This window comes from Carlito syrichta, unplaced genomic scaffold, assembly GCF_000164805.1.
Source record: "Carlito syrichta isolate Samal-C Ts95f unplaced genomic scaffold, Tarsius_syrichta-2.0.1 Scaffold310873, whole genome shotgun sequence".
Classification (NCBI taxonomy): Eukaryota; Metazoa; Chordata; class Mammalia; order Primates; family Tarsiidae; genus Carlito; species Carlito syrichta.
Window position 1 is genome coordinate 66,811 of NW_007254969.1, and position 25,129 is coordinate 91,939.

At 36.0% G+C, this 25,129-nt stretch overlaps 1 protein-coding gene across 2 annotated transcripts in view; it reads right to left on the reverse strand.

The window, feature by feature from the left end:
* Positions 1 to 25,129, reverse strand: part of ARHGAP20 (Rho GTPase activating protein 20) — a 93,935-nt gene that overhangs the window by 34,717 nt on the left and 34,089 nt on the right. The window contains exons 2-5 of one of the 2 annotated variants that reach the window (XM_008068433.2): positions 14,379 to 14,543; positions 7,881 to 8,030; positions 1,251 to 1,292; positions 278 to 362 (exon numbers count right to left, since the gene is read on the reverse strand). In XM_008068433.2, the coding sequence (XP_008066624.1) occupies positions 278 to 362; positions 1,251 to 1,292; positions 7,881 to 8,030; positions 14,379 to 14,543 (442 nt within the window). Of the gene's footprint in view, positions 1 to 277; positions 363 to 1,250; positions 1,293 to 7,880; positions 8,031 to 14,378; positions 14,544 to 25,129 lie in introns of those variants that run through there. The other variant, XM_021717753.1, reaches the window with a different exon arrangement.

The following is a 25,129-nucleotide window of genomic DNA, read 5'->3' on the forward strand; positions in this document are numbered from 1 at the left end:
ACGCCCAGCTAATTTTTTCGATTTACTGTAGAGACGAGGTCTCACCAAATTGTCCAGGCTGGTCTCGAACCCTCGGGATCAGGCCATCCTCTTGCCTCAGCCTCCCAAAGTGCTGGGATTACAGGCTGAGCCACCACGCCTGGCCAGTGTTTCTAAATGCCTAACTTTCCCCAGCACATACACTGTCTGCCTGCCCGCCTGTCTCACTCTCTTAATCCATGGTGTTCTGCCTTATACAGGGTCTTGGAATTTAATTTTCTGGCTTAGAAACACTTACATAGGCACAATTCCCAATGTCCTTGGCGAAGATTTTGAGGGGAATGCTCTTCGGGTAGTCCTTCTCTTTCTCTAGATTGATGTATCTAATCAAATGCAACAACAACCCAAAACAACACTGAGTCAGATGGAATTCGCTAATGTCTTATTTTTTAAAATCAATCTTGTTTGCTAATATTATCAATATACTCGTATGCTATTTAAAAAAAGACAGATGAGGAGACTCAGCAAAGTCAAATTACATTATGGGTTGGAAGAGAATAAAAAAATTCAGGACATTAGCCATGAGCACAAAAAAGAATGGGACATCCTTGTCAAGAGAGGCACCTCTGGGTAATGTTTTTTTACCCTCAAATCTTTCCTGTCTTCTCTAAAAAGGCCCAGCACCTACTAATAAATGTAGGAGTATAATATAATACTTTGCAAGGCCGAATCAAAGCAATGGCTTTTATTTCTCATTGAGATCTCCAGCAGAGGGTTAATTGTGGGTATTCCATATCTTGGGGAGGAGGAGAAGAAAGGAAGGAGGGAAGGACTACATGGGTCTAACAGATAATCCTAAGTCAATCATTTTCGTTTGTATGCTCAATGGTAAGAATAATTGTTTTTGAGGTGCTCAGCAGTAAACCCTGCATTTATGGATACTTAATAACATACGATGAGAAAACTGTTAGCTCCAACTGGTAGGCTGGAGACAGTGGAAAGAGATGGGAGGATTTCTGACTAATTTCTGTCTATAATGATCTAACTAGATCTCAATGTTCTCCTTCCTAGAAAGTAAGAAATGAATGTAATAAGAGAACACTATTTATGTAAGTAGTAGCTAGTGTGCAATCTAAACAGCAACTTATTGAGGACAAATGATCAATTTCTGCTGTGGGGAAGGGTAATCGTTTGGGGCCCATCTCTGCAGAAAAGGTCTTAAATCATTTATTACAGAATAAACATTAAAAATACGTATACTGAAAAAATACCTCTGAAGGAGAGAGAGCCATTTATCCTTTTGTTCAGGAGAACTGCAATCAAAGAAAATGAAAGAGAAAAATTAAGCCACATAAAATAATTACACTAACATATTTACATTCGCCAAGCCAGATGAAAAATAGTATATAATAGTATATAATACAAACAGCCTTTTGTCATTGGTGTAGTTGTACACATAAGTTGCAACTCAGCATAAGTGTGTTCTGGAGAACTCTGCAATTTGGAAAAACTACACACTACACAATCAAGAAGCAGTTTTATGAAATCCTCTTGGATGAATCCAAGACAAATCCTCTTTTATAATACAAGTGGTATTATAACAGTGGGACACAGTTCTTATAGTGGAAAGAAAACTTGATTTGGAATCCATCACTCAGTTTCAAAATTATATGCAAGCTAGATGATCATGAGAAAATCACTTAACCTTTAAGTCTCAGTTTCCATATCTGTAATACTTATTTACTCAATGTGTTTTTGAAGTTAAGGGGCCTTACAAATAGAAAATATGTTTAGTGCTGAGATTAAAGATAAATTTGGCACATGGATAAAAATATCAAGAAAATTTTTTAAAAATACATAGAACAGAATTATAATTTAGCAAATTCATTCACAGAAAACTTATTCTTAATAATTGTAACCATCTGACTAAGACTAATTTATTTACCACTAAATTACTATTGATTAATAATTTTATGCTGATTTCATTGTTACATTTAATTTTTAAAGTTAAAAATAATTTAAAATTTACTCCTATATAATCCTGTCACTAACAAATTTTTAAAAATCATATTTCTAAGTTGTGTGCTGTGGTTCATGCCTAATCCTAGCACTTTGGGAGGCTGAGGTAAGAGGATGCCTGAGCTCAGGAATTTGAGACCAGCCAGGGCAACGTGGCAAGACCTCATCTCTGTCAAAAAAAAAAAAAAAAAATTGACAGGAGTGGTGATGCACGTCTATAGTTCCAGCTACTTGGGAGAATGAAGTGGAAGGATTGTCTGAGCCCAGCAGATTGAGGCTGTGGTAGCCATAATTATGCCACTACACTCCAGCCTGGGCAACAGAATGAGATTTTTACTCAAAAAATTATTTATTTCTAATCTTTGTAAAGAACCATAGTTATTTTCTTGTTTCAAACAATATAGTTATTTATTACCTTTGTTGCTTAGCAGTTTTCTCCATAAGTAATCTCCTGGGATTGGCCATCAGAAAGTGCATTACATTTTTTTTTTAATCACTGATCATACAATTTCTATCTTTCACAATTCCTTACTATCTTTTGACATATTTGCTTTCCTAAAACAGATTTTCCAGGTTCATTTATGTCAAATTTTGGATTTATTTAGCAAAAATCTGTATTAAGAAATAGATAAGTTTTCTTCAGACCTGTTAATTCTTTTCAAAGCAGTTACAAAATATTGCTCCTTTTAAGACAATTAGTATTTTTCTTAACTTTTAATTAACATATAAGATACAAAGAGGAAACTGCACAAAGCTTAAGTAAACAGTTTGGAGTATTTTTACAAATTAAACACACTGTACCCAGATTATGAGATAGAAAATCACCCTAGAAGGTCCCCTATGCTCCTTTCTAGACAGTAGTTCCCACTATCCTGACTTCCAACAGCACAGAATAGTTTGTTTTGTTACTCTATATAAATATAACCATACAGTAGTTACTATTTTGTGTCTGACTTCTCTCAACATTATGTTTGTGAGATTTATGTACTTTTAGATCATTCATTCTCCTTGCTTAAAAGTGATCCACTGTTTCAATATATAGCAATAGTACTACAAAAATTAAAAAGCGCATCAGGTTAATTTGTAGAGAATGATTTGTATAAACTTCTTTATATTCTCCTTTCTCTCTGCTTCAAGATCCCTTTCTTTAGAAGCTCTTAATCTCAGGCATTTTTACAGAACTAAAAATAGATGTACCTCAAAGTCAATGGCTATCTTTTCGTTTCATAAATACCTAAGCCTATTAAAAAAGGACAGTAATATGATCCAGGACAGGGGAAAGCAGTGTATCTTGGAGAAAGAAAAAGGCATGGCAGACTTGCATATCCTCTCAAATTCTGGAGGAGACAGAGGCCTGTCATCCTTGAAAGTGAGCTGGGAACCATGTCATTCATTCCTTTAAGGAGTCCTAAGGAAACAGAAAGAAACCAGAGGAAATGGTTTTAAGGAACAACTAGGGAGGCTGGGTCCTAGGCACCAAGGTTTTTATATCAGCAAAGATACCTGCATCATACATGTAACAAATAAGCAGATCATCTCTGGATGTACAGTGACAATTCTGGGTACAGAAAAAGATGATGTCAGCAGTGACCATAATAAACTGAAGGTCAGAAGCCTCTGAAGGCATCTTAGACATCTCTTGTATTCTGGTTTTATTTTAAGATAACGGAGTTCTGGTAAAGAACAAAATGATTTCCTACTAGCCTGGCAAAATGAGGGTTTAAATTGTGTTTTAATTTATGTATAAATAAACAGGCATACCTGAGTCTGTAGTCTAAGATTCACAGTACGTACTTAAGTTACAATATTATTCTTCTGATTCCTCTTGTAGACATACCATTGCCAGATTTAAGTACTTCCTGTGTCTTTTGAACAATGTTCCATTATATCATTATCTGTAAAATCAAGGTGTAGCTCCTATTTTTCTGGTAGATATGGATGCTAGGTTTGTGAATCAGAGTACATGTAGTGATAAAGATATGAAATTCCTTTTGGTCTTTTTTGAGTTGTGATCATCCTGTTTTCCAAGATAAAGCATGGAAAGTTCACATTAATTGTCTGCTGACTCTCCAGTTTGACTCAATTGGGAGTTTCTCAAAGATTCTGGCAGTTGTCATTCTTAGATTTCAAGGCTATTTAGTTTTCTTTCTTTCTTTTTTTTTTAAGAGATGAGGTCTCACTCTGTCGCCCAGGCTGGAGTGCAGTGGTGTGATCACAGCTCACTGCAGCCTTGAATTCAAGGCTCAAGCAGTCCTGCTGCCTAGCCTCCTGAGTAGCTAGGATTATAGGTAGTGCTACTTCACTCAGCTAATTAGAAAGAATTTTTTTAGAGATGGGGTGTTGCTATGTTACCCAGGCTAGTTTAAAATTCCTGCCCTCAAGTGATCCTTCCACTTCAGCCTCTGAGTAGTTGGGATTATAGGGACAAAGCGACATGCTTCACTACTTAAAAAAAAAGTCATTATAGTAACATAGAGGAGATTGAGCTTCTAGCCTGATGGCATTTTCAACTAGTCATGACCTAGATTTCCCTAATACTTACCTATATATGTATAATTAATTATATATTGCATCTATTTATAACATATATATAATTTCCAATGGTTATCAACCCTTCCTAAAGATCTGAGCTTCCATCCTACATTTCACTTCAGCCTGAAAAACTTTGTTAACATTTTTTCGTAGAAGAGCTCTTCTGGCAATAAATTCTAGTGTTTTTTTTTTTTTAATCTTTATTTCACTTCCATTATTAAATAATATTTTTGCTGGGTATTGTATTTTAGGTTGAAAGTTTTTCTTTCAATACTTTAAAGATGTTCCACTGCTTTGTAACCTAATACAGAGTTCACAATAGTTGAAATTGTCATTTTAAAAATATTTATAATACATTGTTTTTCTCTGGCTGCTTTCAAGATTTTTCTCTTATCTTTGACTTATACTAGTTTGTGTGTGACATGAGAAGGTGAAATTTTCTTCATACTCATCTGGTTTGGAGTTCACTGAGCTTCCTGAATCTGTATGTTTATGCCCTTTACCAAAATTGGGAGGTTTTTAGCCCTTTTTTCTTCAAATATTCCTTCTGCCCCATCTCCTTTCTTCTCTTTCTGGAATTCCAATTACATGTATATTATACATTTTGATATTTTCCCACAAGTCCCCGATACATCACATTATTTAAAGTCTGTTTTCTCTGTTCTACAGATTGGACACTTTGCATTGAAGGTATGACGTATCTTCAAATTCACTAACTCCTCTTCCATTTTCATTCTGTAAGGAATTTCATACAGGAGTTTTTTAATTTAAGATATTGTAGTTTTCAGTTTGAGAATTTTCATGTGGCCCTTTTTCACATTTTCTGTTTCTCTTCTGATATTTACTATCTATAGTCATCAATTTCAGTTGTATTTTCCTCTTGCATACCAGGCATACTTATGAAAGCTGCCTTAAAATTCTTTTCTCAGGATTGGTCTTTATTGATTATTTCTTTCTTTATTCTTCATATGTCAAGACATTTTAGATTGTCTTCTGGATGCTACAATTTTTTTGTTTTGGATACTCTACATTCTGTTTTATTTTCAAAACTGTTGATGTTTTTGTTTTAGAAGAAGATCAACTTGGTTAGATCAAGCTACAAACTCTATCTCTCTTGTGGTGGACAGCAGTGGCTCAGTTTAGTTCTTTTAGTACTAACTTCAAGTTGCTTTGGGTCAATTCCATGCATGTGGGGTTCAGTGATCAGTCAGAGACCTGAGCAGTGTCTGTATACAAGAGAGTGGTGCTTTTTGGGAGCTTTCCTTCTCTGGTACATTTCTTGTTGAGACTTTCTCCCTCAAACTGCAATAGCTGTGGTTGACCTAGACTATACTCTAGTTCTTCCGCCCATAAACGTTGAGGGTTTTTTCTGAGCTTTAGTTGCCCTACACTTTAATGTGACTGCAATCACCTCTCAGGCTAAGACCTTAAAAACAGGAAACTCACTCAGTGTCAATGCTTTCTTCCAAGTTTTAACTCCTCTCTAAAATACCTCACTCTGCCATACTAGAGGCAGAACTCGTCAACAATTTACTTAAAAAAAACCCCAAAAAACTAACAACTTAATTTTCAAATAATTCCTGAAAAGCTAAAGAGAAAATCCAGAGAGTCCCTGTATACTTCTTACCCACTTTATTTCCTCTAATGTTATCCTCTTACCTTATCATGGACCATATGTCAAAACTAAGAAACCAATATTGGCATATTACTAAATTTTTAACTTTATTCAGAAAGTTTAACTATACTTTTGACTTAATTCAGATTTTACTGGCCTTTCATTAATACCCTTTTTCTGCTCTAGAAGCCAATCTAGAATACCACATTACAATGAATTACATTTCCATAGTAACTGATCTGTAACAGTTTCTCAGTCTTACCCTGCTTTTGTTTTTTGATCTTGACAGTTCTAAAGATGACTGCTCAGGTGTCCTGTAGAATGTCTCTCAAATATTTTCCTCACATTAGACCAATGTTATGTGGGTTTTAAAGAAAGACTACAAAGGTGAATTGCCCTTCTCATCACATTATATCAAGGAGCACATAATACCACATTGAAATCACTGGTGATGTTAACCTTGATCACATGGTTAAAGAATCACAATTTGAGCAATGAATAATATGGAAAATTTATTTCCACATTTCCTCCTCTTCTTAAAAAAAATATCATGGAAATTCCTTGATTAAAAATGTCATGCAGTCATACCCCTCACTTGAAATTGCTTCCTTTCACCTGTACCTCCAAGGAGATTAAACAATAGGAAATAAATATGTATATATCAGTCATGGAAAAGAAGATTAGTTGAGAATGATACAAACATATGTTTTTTTTCCAAATATTCTTAAAAACCTCTGGTAGGTCAAATAGCACATAATAGAATTTTATGACACACCTGTCTTTTGATAGAAGATTAATGGCTTGGAAAATTTTAGTTGTTTGGCTTTAGGATGATGTCTGAGGAGTTTTACTGTGGTGGGAAGAGAAGCAGAATGGAAAATATCATGTGCATGTGATGGACACTAACTCTTTAAGTGTAAACCAAATAATGGAGCTGAGACAGTTTTCCAAAATTACAGCTGTGAGTTTTGGTATACTAATCGTGAAATGCAAAGTGCCAACTAAGCATGTTCAGGATAAGAGGACAAACAATCTGTATTTGTGCATTCTCCAACACTTACCAGCTTAGGAGTAAGTCTTGGGAAACTTCAAATCATCAATTTGCTTTTGACTGTCCCATTTCTATAGATCCCAACTCAGAACTTGATGCACAATTCAGGCAACGCAGTATTTCAAAACGTTAATTTTATTTGAATAATAAAAGTTATTTTCTTTAGGAAATTTGGGAGTATAAACCAGTTATGCAAACTTAATTAGACCATAACATTTGCCTCAGCGAAGGTTTATTTCAGTGGTTTGAAAAGAATGGTAAGACTTGAAACCCCAATGTATAAAACAAGCACCTAGATAATAGGGAAGGGGATGTCAGAGAAGGGTCCTAAAAGAGCTGATGACTGTTCTTCTTCCATACTCCTGGAAGTTCCATTCCCCCTGGCTGTTTCAGTGGAGCCCCTTTAAAAATCACTGGTCAGACCAAGGTAAATGACACCAAGAGTTCTCAATGTTTACCAATGAGGTGCACATATTTTAATCAATAGTTCTTTGGGAGAAACATAAGGCACATTAGTATCTTGGTTGGGTATATGTGTCAAAAACGGACTTGATGCACAATCAGAACAAAATGTTATCCTTTTTAAAAGTTAAGGGAATGAAATCTGATTAAGTTTTTTCTCTCCGTCTTAGACATGATCATAGTAGCGAACCCACTCAAATACAGGACAAGCTCTGGTCTTACCTGAAAGTGGCCACAAAGTTCACTGTGGGCCAGCCCAAAACAAAGGACTTCATGGCGTTGGTGTTGCCTTCTCCCACTTCATCCACACAGCTTGCTGTCCACATATCAGTTAATTTAATTTTATTTTTTATCTTAAAGTTATTGTTATATCTAGAAAGATAAAAATGAAATAGGACCTCTTGCTATTTTGTTTCTTAAATTTTACAGGCGCTTCGGTACTTGTTATAAAAGAACAGTTTTCACTAATCATGGGCAAAAGATCTATTCATTGTTTTTATCTTCAGTGCCTAGCACAGTAAACTGAAAAAGGGTTGGCTGTGTTCGCCCAAGAAGACCTTTGAAACATTCAATGAAACATTTAGCACTCATACCTGCACTTGTGGCAGGGAACAGCCATAAATTGGTCACTTTAATTTTTAGAAATACAGTACTATATTTATAGTATGTTGAACATTTCATTTGGATCAAAAACCTAACTTCAAATTTACTGCTGCTATAAAAATTAATGAAATTATTATTTATAACTTGCTTATTTCCAAAAAGATTTAAGTGGCTGAACACACACACACACACACACACACACACACACACACACACACACACAATTTATTAAGATGTTTATACAATTTTCATTTTAAGAGAGATATACCTTAAAAAAAAACCCCTGGAATTAATTAGAGGAATTTATAATGTATTTTCTATTAAGAGGTTACAAGGTTCCCTAGTCTTTAGAAGCATAGGTTATTTAAAATTTCCTTTTTTAAGATTTCGTTCAATTATTTCCCCTTATATTCTGGCTGAAAGTGAAGAACTGCAGCCTAAAAAAAAAAAAAGAACCTAAACCAAACTTTAAAAAAAGAGTAAGACTGACATAATTAACATACATCTCTGGGAACTCAGAAAGGTGATCTACTTTAAGTCAGCAGTGAAATTGCTTTTTGACAATTGCTAACTAACCCCCTTTAGACCCCTGATATGAAAACCGCCATATCTCTTGATCTAATTGACAGATTTAATGCTCACTTGGACCTGAGACTCAAATGAAGGATAAAAAGAATGCTCAGGAAAACTTGGGTACTTCCTAGTATTCAGAACCATTTGTGTAAACACTAAAAGCTAAAATGAAATCAAAGATACCTTATATGGAAGCATCCCTAAAATACCTTTGATTCATGAAATATTTAAAACTAAAACTCTAGTGGAATTTGTAAGATGAAAAAGAATTTTGCAGGAACTGTACAATGAAGGATAACCTATATTCAAAACCTCATTTATGCTTTCCATAGGCTGCACTGAATTTTAATGTAATAGAAACAAGTCTTGTGGCGCAATAGCTTTTTCTATAATATATTTCAACATTTTCACCCTATTGCTATGACTCTTTAGGTTCTTTATAAAAAAGACTCAATTATAGACCAAGTCTTATTTCTTAGCTGCCAACTATTTAGGTAATATAAAACTGAAACTACAAATCTTTTGGAAGGAAAGCTATCTTTCCATATTTGTTTTCACACATTTTGTGTCTTCCAATGCAGGTCTTTATCTATGTACTTCAGATATCATGTGGGGACAACCACATCTATTGACCTTGGAAAAAAGTTATTCCAATGATCCTTTCCTTAGATCAATAAAGTGCCAATATTATCCTCCCCTAGTGTCAAAAAAAGGAATTGTCTAAAAATGTAAACAATGATTTCCATTCTCCTCTACTAAAAATAATAGCTAATATTTGTTGAGAACTTTATCATGTGCGAGTCATTGTTGTGAATACTTAACATACATATTATATAGTTTAATCCTCAAACATGTTATAGATAAGGAAATGGAGTCAGAGAGAGATTAACTTGCCAAAAGTGAAAAGTTAGGAGAGCCAGAATTTGGACCTGGACAGTGTTGACTCCTGAGTTTACTTATATTCTTAACCACTATGCATCTATAAAAAGCCCCGGAGACTTCCATTCCTATCAAGCATGGATGGAAGTGTCGTTCCATAAAGTTTCACTCAGCTTTTCTATCTTCTGCCAACTTTAAAAAAATCTCTCTAGGGCTGCAAGGTTTTCTGATGTGGCTGTTTGTTAGGAGAGTTGGGGTAGAAATCTCATGAACATTTATGTACATAAAGCTAGATAGGCTAGTTTGAAAATATTTCCGTTTTCCAATAAAGATGTATATTAAAATGGACAGACCTGGGGTCATAGTGTACTTCTTCATATTTTTCACTCTCAATCTCCAATAGTATTAGACTACAGAAATTAAAATTTTCCATATGAATTTAATGCAAACTGACTGAAAAAAACCCTAAAAAATAAATTATTTGTGTTTACAATATAGTTCCTTTCTTTTTTTTTTTTTTGGAGTCTCACTCTGTCACCCAGACTGGAGTGCAGTGGCTGCTCCCGGCCACCGCAGCCTCAACCTGCTGGGCTCCGGCGATCCTTCCGCCTCAGCCTTCCAAGTAGCCGGAATTACAGGCATGTGCTATCATGCCTGGCTGATTTTTTGATTTATTGTAGGGATGAGGTCTCGCTGCCCAGGCGGGTCTCGAACCTGTGGGCTCAGGCAATCCACGCACCTCAGCCTCCCAAAGGCACGGGATTATAGGCTGAGCCACCAAGTTCCTTTCTATAACTTTATTAAAATGACAGATATAGTTTGCTTTCCTCTCTCTCATATTCATACTGAAAGAAATTCCAGTGAATTGCTGAAATACATAGGATTCCAGGGAGATTTTTTTTTTTCCCATTCTAAGATGGAGTTGTCTTAATAAATATGTTTTGGGTAGAGATCATGATATATACCACAAGTAATTATATTGGTAGCAATTATGTTGATAAAGAATTTATATAATTTCATCCTTTTAATCTAAACAAAACTCATTATTTAATATTTCTTAGCCTCATAAAATATGAAAACAGTGATGGTTTAAGAGGGTGTGAGTTAAGTACAGTAATTTCCTTTCTATAAAATCTATATGGGTGCTTTATAGAGAATATTAACTTCTTTATATTAATGTCTTTCTAAGTAATGAAATGCTTGTAAAACATCCCATTTTAAAAAAGAAAAGTCATAGTTTTATTGGAAGAATAACTTTTTATTTATCTTCCTAATGAATATCAAAAGTGGTCCTCAAAGGCCTCATTCAGTTTTAATATTTTCCGAGTTCAGTGTGGAAAAGAATACCAATAAAACCAAAACAATTTTCAGTAAACACTGTCACCATCCAGCACAAAATAGAGCAAATATAATAGCCGATAAAAAGGAAGCATTTAACACCAGCTCTATTATTGCACTTTCTAAAATTCACTTAGTTTGACTAAATAAATATGTGGCCGCTGGTCAATTATTTATCCCACTTGAGTTTATTTCTGCAGCCCTAACCTAAAGATGAAAGCCGTTTCCAAAGGAAGCCTAAAGATGAGCTGGACATATTATGAAACCTAAGATCTCTCCTATCCTCTAGGGCTAAGTATAAAGACAAGTGCTAATCTCAGATTATTTCAACAAATTAACTGATCCAGGGTACCACCCAAGCCTTCACTCAATGGTGAGAAGTATCAAGAAAGACATAGGTGTGGTATTGCAGGGGCTATTTCTTGTTGGTTGCCATTTTTTCAGGAAAAATTAAGTTCTTTCATGTTAAGAAGACAACTTATTTCATGTTAAGAAGACTTAACTTATTCACCTCCAAGCTAAGCTATGCATCTAAAGAGTACAACGTTGTAAAGGGATGGAAAGTGTAAGCCATTGGAGTTAAGGCCTATAGTCAAATGCCAGTTCTATTATTTCTTAGTATGTGACAAACTTTTCTGAGCTTTGGCATTCAATGTCTAAAACAATCTTATCTTGGGTGGATGTTGGAAAAATTAAAAGAGAATTTAATGAGAATCATCCAGTAAGTTTTAAATAAAGGAATAATATTTATCCCTTAATAATATTTATTCCTTAAATAAAGGAATAAAGAGATACTACTTTAAAAAATAATGGCCTGTTCGTTATTAACAGCCTCCTATTTGGAGTTTCAAGTGAGCCCAGTGCAAAGGCTTGGATAGAGAAACTTTTTTTTCCTCTGTATTCCTTCTAACATCATATCCACTTTCAAAATTACCTTTTTAGGCATTACATCTATTCAAAACACATTTTGAAACAGTTTTCTTATCTTTATGTTTGCCTTTAATTAAAAAAATATATAAATGCTCACTAAGAATTCTTTGATATCATTTCTTAATAGGTACGTATTTATTTGGAGCCTTTACTCATCACAAAGGAAAGACTGATTGAATGGTGAAAATAACTACATGGTTGAAGAATCCTCTATGAAACAGAAGAAAAGAAAGTTAAATAATAGAGGCAGCAGACCACAGACTAGTTAAAAGAACAGACCTTGCAATAAGATAGACCTAGGTTCAAATATGGGCTTAACTAACTACTTTGTGATCTCAAGGAAGACACTTAATTTCTCTGAGAATCAATGTCTTTTGTAAAATGAGGAAAATAAATAACCACTTTATAGAATGGTTATAAGGGTTAAAGTCTTTAATAATACCTAACTGACAGTAAGATCCCAATTAATGCCTGGCTTCTATTGTTATTAATATCACTCATATTTAACATAGTGTTTTACAAGATTAGTATGTCTCTCTCTTTTGTTTTTGAGTTAGAGTCTCACTCTGTTACCCAGGCTGGAGTACAGTGGCACAATCATGGCTCACAGTGGCCTTGACCTTCTGGGCTCAGGTGATCCCAAGTAGCTAGGACTGTAGGCGCATACCTCCATGTCTGGCTAATTTTGTTAAATTTTGTGGACATGAGGTCTCGCTATGTTGCGTAGGCTAGGCTGGTCTCAAACTCCTGGGCTCAAGCAGTCCTCCCACTTTGGCCTCCCAGAGTACTAGGATTGCAGGTATGAGTCACTTGGGTATGACATTGAGTAACTTAGGTAACTTAGGTATGAGAGTATGAGTAGTAGAAAAAAGTATTTACTCTTCTTTAATGACTAAGAGTCTCTCTGAAGAGACTGTATTTGTTAAAATATTCTTATCTTTCATGTTTCATAAATAACAAGAATAGAGAATAGAGCAAGTAGCAGCCACCATGTTCTAAATTGCACGGGCATTTAGTGTTCAACAGAAAGTTAATCCTCTTGGTAATTCTAAAGACTATTTCAAATACGCCTGTATTTTCTTTTAACTGTCATTCCCTCAAATGAAACCCTCATTATTTCCCATCAGGACTACAGTAACGTCCTATCTACTTTCCTTGCTTTCACTCTTACCAATCCTCCAATCCATTATCTAACTTGAGCCAGAATATTTTAAAAATACGAATCACATTATGCCATCCTCTAATTAAAATTCAAAGTCCTTATCATAGCCTTTGTGGTACCAAGCCTCCAATATGACCCCCAACGATCCTTAATTCCTGATATTCACATTCTGTGTAGTTCCCTTCCATTTTATATCAAGGTTGGTCTGTGTGGCCAATAGCGTACGGCAGACACTCGTTTATAAAAGAAGGTGGCTTATATTTTGGGCACTCTCTCGACTGCTTTCTTTCTTTGAGATCTTTCGCTCCGAAGGAAGCAAGCTACCATGTTATGTTACGAGCAGCTTGTAGAGAGACCCATGTGGAGAGGAACCAAAGCCTCTGGCTAATAGCTAGTGAGAGACTGATGCTGATGGCATCCATGCGAGTGAGCCTGGAAGTGGGCTCTCCAGTTCTGGCTGAGCCTTCAGGTGATTGAGGACCCTCATGAAGGCCCATGAGCCAGAACCACTCTGAGAAACACTCCCAGATTCCTGACTCAGAGAGACTGTATGGCATGCTTATAGTTCTAAACTGTTACATTTTAGGTAATTTGTTATTTGGCAATAGAAAACTAACATAGCCTACAAAGGTCCTGATAACCTAACCCTTGAACGCTTATCTAATCTTAATTCATATCACTCTCTTTCACTCATTATGCTCCAGTCATACAGGCCTTCTTTCAACTCCTCTAAGGGCCAAGTTTCTCTACTGCCTTTGTATCCGGTGTTCCTGCTACCTGGAATGTTCATCCTCCCAAAGTCTGAATGGCTGATTGCTTTACTCCCTCCACTGACTGCTTCTTCTGACTATACCTTCCTAATATAAACCCCATCTTTCGCAACATCAAGCACTCTATTTTCCTCATAACACTAATCACAATCTGTCATTTCCCCCCACACATAAGACTATAAGCCCCACATCAGAATGTAAGCTCCCAAAGAGCAGGGACCATACCCATAACATTCTTCACTGAATCTCCTACAGAACAGGACCTAAATGAACATTTGTTGAATGAATAGACCATTGAAAATTTTTTTTAAGCAAAAAAGAAACAAACATAAAACTCTCTTCAGATATTAGCTATAGTAACAGAGGTCAGACATTCTGACAGTAAATGTTGAGTAGAAAAGGTATCTTTGTTAGTAAAATGCAATTTTAGAACGATAACCGGGAGAGAAGATAGAGTATGCTTACTTGATTTTGGCCACAACAAACAGGTCATCGAATAAGAAGAGATGCCGCTCCTGCCTCTGCAGGCCTCTTTTGAGTTCTACCCGGCCATCAATCAGCAGAGTCCTATTGGAGCACACAGATGATGACAGAAATGCACACGTGTCGATGCTAGCAGAAGGACTTTCCCTGTAACAGATAAAACACCAGCTAGCCAAATGATCAAACATGGGGCCCAATTTTTAGAAAACTGTAGTTTACAATTGTCTGAGAAACAGAAAACCCTAAAATTTAATGCAATGGCTTAGTGTACTTACTGACCCCCGGTCTATTCACACAATAGTCTTAAACACTTAATTATGAAAATTTGAAACATAAAGCCAAGTCAAAACGGTTTTATAATAAACACAAGTATGTATGCCTCAACCTAGGTTCCACCATTAATATTTTACTATACTACAATAATATACCTATCCAACTGTCTATCCTGTCTATTAGCACTAATCCATTTTCTCTGTGTCATTTCAGTAAAAGCTGCATATGGCAGTACATATGTCCTAAATGCTTCTGTGTGCGTATCATTAACCAGAGTTCAATCATTTAGAATTTTTCTTGTGCTATAAAATGTATATACAATGAAATGCACAAATCTTAGGTGTATATTCACTGACTTTTTAAATTTAAATAGCTTTGGGGGGACAAATGGTTTTGGATTTGGGTGCTTTGGGTGGCGAAGAAGTATGGGCTTTAAGTGTACCCACCACTCTCATCTGTGCACATTGTACCTGAAAGGTGATTTTTCATTCCTCCCTAACTTCTGAGTCTTCAACGTCCATTATACCATTTCATGTGCCTTTGCAGTTCCTTAGTGTAGCTCCCACTTATAAATGAGAATATGCAGTATATGATTTTTCAACACTGTGTTACTGTCCTTGGATGGAATTGGACACCATCATCCTAAGTTGCCGAAAAAAGACAGTATTTCATTCTTTTTTTAAAATGGCTGAGTAGCCAAGTTTCAAATGTACTGAGTCTGAAATTATCAGTGGGCTAGGTGGTATGGGGAAATCAGGCAGGTACATGGAACTTGGGAGAGATGTCAGAAGTAGAGATGTCATGTAAGACAGGTGCATACACAACACCTTGGGCATAGCTAAAGCTACTCAGGGAAGGAGTACATACCTAAGAAAAGATACAAGCTGAAGAGGTGTAGGGAAGAGAACCTATGAGCAAGATGGAGAGTGGGGGATGAATTAACAGAAAAAGAAGGATAAAAGGCAGTGGTGGTCTGGAGTGCTGAAACTGGTAGAGAAGATAAGCTGAGGGAAAGAGTCATCAACTGGTCATTAAAACCTTCAAGAAAACAGTTCCAGGATAATGAAGGGTAAAACTCAAACAGCCTGGGGTTTGAGGAGTAAAGGGACAAGAAGTGAAGAACTAAAGGCAGGAACTCTGGTTATTTTTTAGGAGCTTAACACTAGAAAGTTATTTTAAGGATTTTAAAGTTTCCAAAATCTTTCCGTATGTAGCGATTTTCAAAATTATAGAAAACTAGAATAAAGCTTCACTTACTCATGTCAAAACTGAGCTAGCAAGCAAGAATGGATGAAAGAATGACTAAAATAGCATTTTACATAGCTTCAATTTTTAAAATTATATAACAGCAAAACTTTGCAAGAGGAAAAATTATCTTTTGCATTTTGGTTTTTGAATCCAATAAATAACTGCTTTTTTAAAACCATAATAGTAAGCTATCAGAGAGCAGCATGGATTAAACTAGGGATCCTCAAGTTATTATTCAAAGGGTCTGATCATGGGGGAATGACATTGGTGATGTGAGGAGAGTGGGAAAGAAACACAATATTGAGTTTGGAGACCAGGATTAAAGTCTCAAGAACATGAAAAAAAAGGGGGGGGGGGGATCTGATGATAAATAGTTAAGTTTTGTGGGCCATACCATCTCTGTCAAAACGATTCAATTCTGCCTTTGTACTGCAAAATCAGTCCCAGTCACTACATAAATGAACAGATGTGGCTGTGTTCCAATAAAATTTTATTGCAAAAACAGGCAGCCTGTCTATAGTTTGCTGACCCATGGCTTAAATAATACTTCCAAACATTTTAATGCTTATAAATAAAGGCTAATCTGAAGCAGTTAGAGAATTAATATTTTTGCTCCAGATTAGTATAGGCCAAACAAAGATAAATTAGAATATATTTTTAAATGACTTGCATTTTAAAACAATTCCAAAGGATTTTCATACATAAAAAGTAATCTTCCTTCTCATGATGTTAATGTCAAATAAGGAGATTTTGGTGCTGGTGCCAGGGAGAATCCACAATAAAATTAAAGTCCTTTTCTTTTTCTGTGTGGATATGTCAATCTGTCATTTAAAATATCTACATATAAGTGTGGCAAGAAATGTCTGAATACTTTAGCAAGTTAAGCAATGGTTAAAAAAAATTCATGCAGCACTCTAGGATAAAAGTAAACATCTCAGCACTCACATAATTTAACAGAAAAAAGATCTTTCCTAGAAGGAAACAAAAACACAAATACCCTTGTGTTTTTTTTAAAACTACAATCTTACTTAGAGTTTCCTATTTAAAAATGTATTTCTTAATTATGTAATGCTCAAGTATTTTAGTTTTTTAGAGGATGGAAATGGGAGAGGGGTAAAATTATAACCTTCTATTTAGTCTCTTAATATAGCCGGATTAAAATTTACAAGTTATAATTAACAGAGTTCTAAATTGAGCTAACAAAAACCAGTGAAGTCTAAGAAAAACCAGTGAAGTCTAAGAATTAACCTGCTGCCTGCTTCTTATGTATTAAAATTCTATCTTCAAGTGGGTTTTTAAAAGCATTTCTGAAAGGCCAAAAAGGGTTTCAGGATCTTAATCAGTTTTTGCTAAAACTAGATAATAGCTTTTATGAAACCTGGTCACAGTAATATCTCAATATTTATAACTAAGTTTCATTCTAAAAGTGAGTCCACATTCAGGTACAATTTTAGAGGTGGTGTTGCTTAATCATGAATTACAGAAGAAAATAAACTATAATTCAGAATATTTCTTGGAAATGTATATGTTTATAAGTGGTAATCAATTAGAGATTGTGATGACAAGTACTAGACAGGATCTGGATAACCTCAAAGCTGGTACAGTAGCTAGCGCATAATTACTGCTCAATAATTTTGAATAATTGGATAAAATTTATCTTCCAACAATTTACCTATATCTCAAAGCCCATTCCAAATACATGTCTTCCATGAAAACTTCCTATCAACTATCCTTGCTTGGCATCTCTTGTATGACATCTAGAACTTATGTTCAGCTTCATACCTCTTAACTATTCTCATTCAACATTTATTGAGCATACAGTTACCACATAATACATTATCTGTAATAGTAATAAGAGTTGTCTTTGCTGGGTACCTGTCATGTGACATGCAAGGGAGATACATTTGGTCTCTGGCTCAAGGAGTTAGCAATCTGATAGGGGAATCAGACAAATAACACAATGGTAAACCAAGGAAGTAAGTGCAATAAAAGAAATGTAGAGTGCTGGGGCACAAAGAGGAGCAAAAATAGGAATCCCTGTCTGGGACTGGATTGGTTAGGAAAATTTCTTGGAAGAACCAAAGTCTTAAAGGATGGACAGACAGACCAATGAAGGCTGAAGGGCACTCCAACGAGAAGGAAGAACAGGTCAAACATATACCTTGTGCTTCAGCAACTGTGGAAAATTCAGAAAGGCTGGAGTTATAAGGGCAGAGGAAAATTAGCAGCAGATGAGGAAGGGGCCTGATCATGGATGTTTTACCTACCTCGTTAAGGGGCTTAGATTTTATGTGAAAGCACTGAAGGCTTCTGAGCAGGACACTGTTTTGCAATACAGGTTGAGCATCCCTAATTCAAAAACTCAAAATCTGAAATGCCCCGAAATCCAAAACTTTTCGAGCACCAACATATGTATACAAACTGTTTTCATGCAGAAAATTATAAAAAGACTATAAAATTTTATTAGTTATGTATCAACCTGAATATTGGTATTTTAGCATAAATGAGCTAGTAGTAGTAGGCAAATCACTGCCTGGAGCGTATATACTGCCTTGAGGACTTTGTAACTTGCAGGCATAATGTGATACTTCTAAATTTCCTAACTGGAGTTATTAGGTGACTTTTTTTTTTTTTTTTATACTGTAGCAGACCCAGAAATTATATATGGAACTATTTTTTAATCAGGTTTAATTCTTTTGTTCCTTTTAGTGTACCATGACATAATTATTATGTGAACCAAATTCCTCAAACTACTGGAATGCCCAGTCAGCATCTTGGTGACGTGGTTCATTGTTGAATCAGTAAACAAACTAACATAAGATCACAAATATTTATAATCCCTACACCTAAAAATTTCCTTAAGTAGCTTGAATATGTTCAGCATTCAAGATGATCCAAATGAGTTTTACTTGGTTGATAATGAATATAAGTGGTATTTTTAAGTCAACAGACCACAACAAAGTGACTGAATTAGTTTGGGGGTTTCTCCAATCCTTAGTTGGAATGTATCTGTTCTTACTCATTCTTTCATAATGAAAGCAGCTATTGTCGAAGAGCTGCCATTTGTCACTGAGCTGTTTGAAGTTCTAAAACAATAGCTGTCTGATACCCTAAGCAAGTAGACTTTGGATTAAAATTTTAGGTAGAAGTGGCAGCTTTGGCAGTATTTTTCATCTAGTTTTATTAGATCTCTGTTTTTCCAGTTCTCTGGTTGAAATAGGTCATAATGGAAAAAAAAATTGCTACAAGGACATAAAAGCACATAAACTATATGAAACCATTAAAAAGTTCTCTGTATCCCTAAGATATAAGCAGTGTCTGATTCATAATAGCTGTTCTAATTATTTGTTGATTGAGTGCACTTATTGCCTACAAAAATGTGCTACTTAGCACTTAATTATACAACATCTCTTGTGTTCTCTATTTTTTATCTGTATGCCGTGTTTCCCCAACTGGATGGCAAGATCCTACAGCGCTCTTGATACTGTGTAACAAGGTAGCATTCAAATCTTATTTCTGATCCCTTATTCCTAGAACTGTGCCTTGTACAGAGGACTCAAATGTTTGCAAGATGAATATAGCTAAACAAACAAACGTTAGTTTCTCCTCTACCTACAAAAGTGGAAAAATCCCAAGGTCTGGATCTGTGCTGGTACTAATTTTCTTTAGCTGAAGTAGGACAGAGGTGGGAAAGAGAGGTGTTTTTCCTTTTGGCTAATGATCACCCCCACAGGTCCAATATCCTAAGGTTAAAGAATGTAACTAACCCTTGAATAGAGGACAACCATCTGATTATCTACTCCCATTCTCTATCTTTATGACTAAGGTCACACAACTACATCCATACTACTCTATTTCTAGAATTCTTTTCCATTAGTACTTCTAAAAACTTTAAAAGGAGGGAAAAATAATTCTGGGAAGATGAGCAACTGGCTTCATACAATTTAGTTCCTAGCAGTAGGCTTTTTTTTTCAAGTGATCAAAGCATTTTGAAAAGTGAGAAAAAGCTAAAAGCTATTAGAAATAACCTAAGCTAACTGTCTCCCTTGCCCAAGCTAACAATTCTAATTCGGACTCATTTTTCTCAAGGACTTGGGCTGCGTACACATGAGCTCAGATGCCCAGCATGGTTTTAGAATTCTAAGCCCCATGAGAGGACAAACCTCTCAGTTTTGCTCCTTACAAAATACAAAGCCTAGTTTACACTCAACAAATATTTGCTGAATTGAAATCCAAACTGAACTGAAGAAAAACTAGAAACGTTAAAGTACTTCACTGCATACCAGTCACTGGGAACCATCATATTAAAATCATCACATAAAAAGTCCTTTCTTCATTCTCTAAGAAATTTTCCTCATGTTCAAATTATCAAGAGATTAATCACAACGATATAAATTAAAGCTAAATAACAAATGTCCTAATTTCTATTTTACTCAGTCTTTTAAAATGTTATTAATAAGCCGGGCTCGGTGGCTCAGCCTGTAATCCCGCGCCTTTGGGAGGCTGAGGTGAGTGGATTGCCTGAGCCCGCGGGTTCGAGACCCACCTGGGCAGCGAGACCTCATCTCTACAATAAATCAAAAAATCAGCCGGGCGTGGTAGCGCATGCCTGTAATTCCAGCTACTTGGAAGGCTGAGGCGGAAGGATCGCCAGAGCCCAGCAGGTCGAGGTTGCGGTGACCGAGAGCGGCTACTGCACTCCAGTCTGGGCGACAGAGTGAGACTCCAACTCAAAAAAAAAAAAAAAAAAAATGTTAGTAATAATGGAATACCTATAATAACTGCAGAAGCATGCTAAACGTGAAGCCTAAATAGTTAAAGCTAGACAAAATAAAAATTGACAGCTCAACTAAAACCAAACTACATTTTAAGTCGTTTTTCACATAGCTAAAATGACAGCATTCCCATTACAAAGCAGAAAGCACAGATTGCATCTGTGTTGCTGGAGCTGAGAAAACACATGTGGCTTGATTTATTTCTAGACTGTGACAATTTTAGTGCAAAGCTATAAGGTGCTTTCTATGACCATTCCACACAAGTGCTAAAGCGTAATTCTGTCATAGGAGCCTACCTGGAAAGATAGGTTAGTGGGAAAGTGCTCTGTTAGAGTCGAACAATTCTATCATTCCCAATAAAATTCAATTATAAATAAATTCCAGAGGTTTCTGAATCTAGGGCATGGAAGAAGATTTGAGGGCAAGTCTTCAAGCAGAATATAGTTAAATTCCAGTAGAAGTTTCATTCTCATTCTTCAGAAAAAGCTTCTCCATTGACCTCAATTCTGGATATACACGGAGAGTTAATATTCCACAAAAACAGATTCAAATGAACTACATTTGAGCTACCTTAGGCTACATTGTTATTATTTATTATTATTATTATTAACCAAGAAGTTAAGTAGACAGCTTTCTGAAAGAGAAGAAAACTAAAAGGGTATGGGGAGAAAGCCTTCTTCTCTTCTGGAACCAGAGGATAACGGGTCCAAAACATAAGCAGAACAAATCAGGCCCATCCCTTCATGGAGTTAACAATCTAATGAGACCAGACAAGACATATGAAATAATTGGAGAACAGAAAATGTTAAACTAGGAGGTACTAACTACAAGTATTGTTGGAAGAGTTACTGTCTTATAACAAAAAGAGTCCTAGACTAAAATACATTGAGAACGAGATTTAATTCTAGCTTATCAATTAATTACTAGCAGTAAAATCTGTTTTTCTTCCCTTTATTCACTTCCTGGCAATTTGTTGCTTATATATACCGTGTATTTATATTCATCCACTCCCTTACTGATAAATGATTATGTTGTTTCCACCGCATGATCCTGCAGTGAAAAACCTTGTACTTATGTCTTTTTCTGTTATTTCTGTGTTGATTCAGAAGTGGGATTATGATACACAATTTTGTTGGGTATTGCCACATTTTCCCTTGGTCAACATCTAAGCTGTAATAGTGGTACCAGTGGAAGATTCCTATGTCTACACTTGAGCCAGAGTGTTAAAACAGCCTGTGTGGTAACAGCAGTGATAGCTAGGGAGAGGTCCCCAATGGCATATGAAAATCAAGGGACAAAAGACTGAATTGAGAGCTCCAGCAACCCTCACCTGTATATTCTCCCTCCACTACCAATGCATGAAAATCTGGGTTTTATTTTTCCAGCTGGCAAGTCTCTGAGTCTTCATTAATTTTGTAAAATTCTTTGCCCTTATATCTTCAAATATTTTTTCCTGCCCCATTTTTCTCTCTTTTTTGGGACCTCAATTACATGTATGCTAGACTGGTTAATATTGTTCCACAACTCCTGGGTACATAATATTTTTTCCTTTGTGTTTCACTTTGGAAAATTTCTAGTGTCTCATCTTTCAGGGTTACTGATTCTTTCTTCAACTATGTCAAGTGTGTTGATAAGCCTGTTGAAAGAATTCTTGGGGGAGGGGGCACACCTCATCAACAAGAGTACCTGTATAATGAACATTTGTATACCTAACCCTGAACTGTATGCCACATATTTAAAATAAAAAGTTCCAAAAAACAATCAGTAAAAAAGAGAATTCTCCATCTTTGATGGAAATCATATGTTATATATGATATATATAGCATTTGATCATAGGTTATCTATAACGTTTCCATTTGACTTTGGAATTTCTATCTCTCCACTAAAATTTCCCATCTGTTGTTGAATGTGGTCTATCTTTTCTACTACATCCTTGATATATTAATCATAGATGTTTTAATACCCCTGTCTGAATCTATCCCTGTCAGATACTTCTAGTATCGGGTTCATCACTCTGGTTGATGGCTTTATCTTTCAACATTGGGTTTCTTTTTTTCCTTGAATTTTAGTGTGTTGTAAAATTTCTAACTGAATACTAGACTCCGTGCTAGAAGAACAATACAGGCCAGGGAAATAGGCATCCCTCTTCTTCTATTAGGCTGTTTTCATGAGAGGTTGAGTCAATTTAGCCAGTAGTTGGATTTGGGTTTTGTTGTTGCTATCTTTAACTTCAGTATACCCTATGCTTCAAATTCTTCAAATTTAATGATGGGCTGCTGTTACCATGTCCGTAGTGTGAGGCCTGGGGTGTAGAGGGTTCTTCTCACTGTTACTGCACCACTTTCAACTTTCAGCAGTCCCTGAATGCCTGCACTACAGAGGAGGGGGATCTCTTGGTAGCTACTGCTCTTCCCCCAGCAGTAGACTCATAATGCCTGTTACTCAGTATTAAGTTCTTGGTGGGATCATGTGGGATTCTCAGTCATTCTGGTCTGTCTTACTTTTAGGCTGAGCCTCTAGGTAGGGTTCTCATATTCTTGCAGTCCTCAATCTTATGGCTACCAAACTTGGCCTTGAATTTGTGTCAGCTCTTAGGTAGAAGAGAGTTTCCAGCTCTTCCATCTCCTGAACTACCTGCAGTCTTTTTTTTTTGTGAGAAAAATGAGTGGAGGCTCATGGAAAAGAACTTGCACGGGAATGTAAACTCCCTTTGTGTTCTGGGGATTCTGGTTACTTTAAACTGATACTTTGGCCCAAACTTGGTGCCTTGAAGAAATGCATTCAACTTTTCATCAATTTCTTTTTACCTGCTTTGATGATGGCCACCTCTTCCTCTCATGCTCTTCCAAAGGTAAACAGCTTATGTGTCCTGTTTATCTTCAGAGAGACTAGTCACTCTGGAATTTAGTTCACTTGGTTGTTTTACAAACTCAGTTCACTAATAGGCTAAAGAAAAGTTGTAATTTTAAAAATAATACAGACTTTACTTATTGTTAGAAGAGGACTGATGGTCTTTTGAGGATTTATTTTATTAAGGAAAGCAGCAGTGACCAGTCATTTAATATTTTATTCAATTCTTGGTCCTTTAAGATGTGAGTTAAATTTTTTAAAGTCCATTCCAGTTCTAAATTTCTAAGATTCTGAGATATCATGGAAAAGAAATATAAATTTAGGCTAGAGTTATCAGGAACTAAACCTGGCTATGAGGTAGTCACTGGCCATTGAGAGAGACAGACATCTAAAGAAATAACTATATGTATGGTGAAGAATACACACAGACACACACACACACACACACAGTAAATGAAAAATCCTAATATTTAGGCTAGAGTTATCAGGAACTAAACCTGGCTATGAGGTAGTCACTGGCCATTGAGAGAGATAGACATCTAAATAAATAACTATATGTATGGTGAAGAATGCACACAGACACACACACACACACACACACACACACACACACACACACACACACACATACACACACACACAGTAAATGAAAAATCCTAACGGGAATTTAGTATGAGGAGTAGGGGGAGCTTGAAGAGGGAAGATAGTAGGATCTGACCAGGAATGTTATCACAAAGACACAAGGTGAACTGAGCCTTGACATAATTAACTAAGTAGAGAAACGGAAGGGGAGTATATTGAAGGCAAAGAGAAGCAGATAGATAGGAATGTCAAGAGCTGAAGTGTGGGGAGGGAATGCCAGGAGACCAGGATTAAGAGTAGAGATTTAGGAGTCAGACAGAACTGAGGTTAAAACTTGTTCTGTCACTTAAAGACTGTGGCGTTGGAGAGTTGGTTAAGTCTTTTAAACCTCATTTTACTGGTGTGTCAAATGGAAGTATCAATGTCTACTTCTCAGGGTTGTTGTGAGGATTAAATGTGATAATCCAAGGAAGACACTTAGCTGAGCACATCTGGAACACATCTGTGCTTAATACCTAGTGGCTGTTACCACTGGTAGTAGTGGTTCTCCATCACAGAGGAGTAGTACCACACATCTTCTGCAGCCCTATTCATTGGGACTTTTCAAGAAGACTGAAGGAGTCAGAGGATCACATGCTTAGGAAAACATTTGTCTTTCTGTGGCCTGAGAATAATCCTCTTCTTCCTAAGATATTACAGTTTCTATCTTCTCATTGGCACAAAAACTAGAATATATATTTAAAAGTAGCTATGAAGAGAGACCCACCTACTAGGAAATAGCAAGTAACAATTTATGCCTGACAAGTAGGAAAAACTACTAATTTCATTGACTTCACCGCCTCTATGTAAGAGGAAAAGTAGATAAAAAAGGGACAGGTCTAAAAACCATTCTTATTTACAGGGTAGAGTTAAAACCAGGCTTACATAATGCAAATATGGTAAAACACAGAGAGTATATTGTTTAGCCATGACTTCATTTCTGTATTGAGAACTAAGGGTTAATAC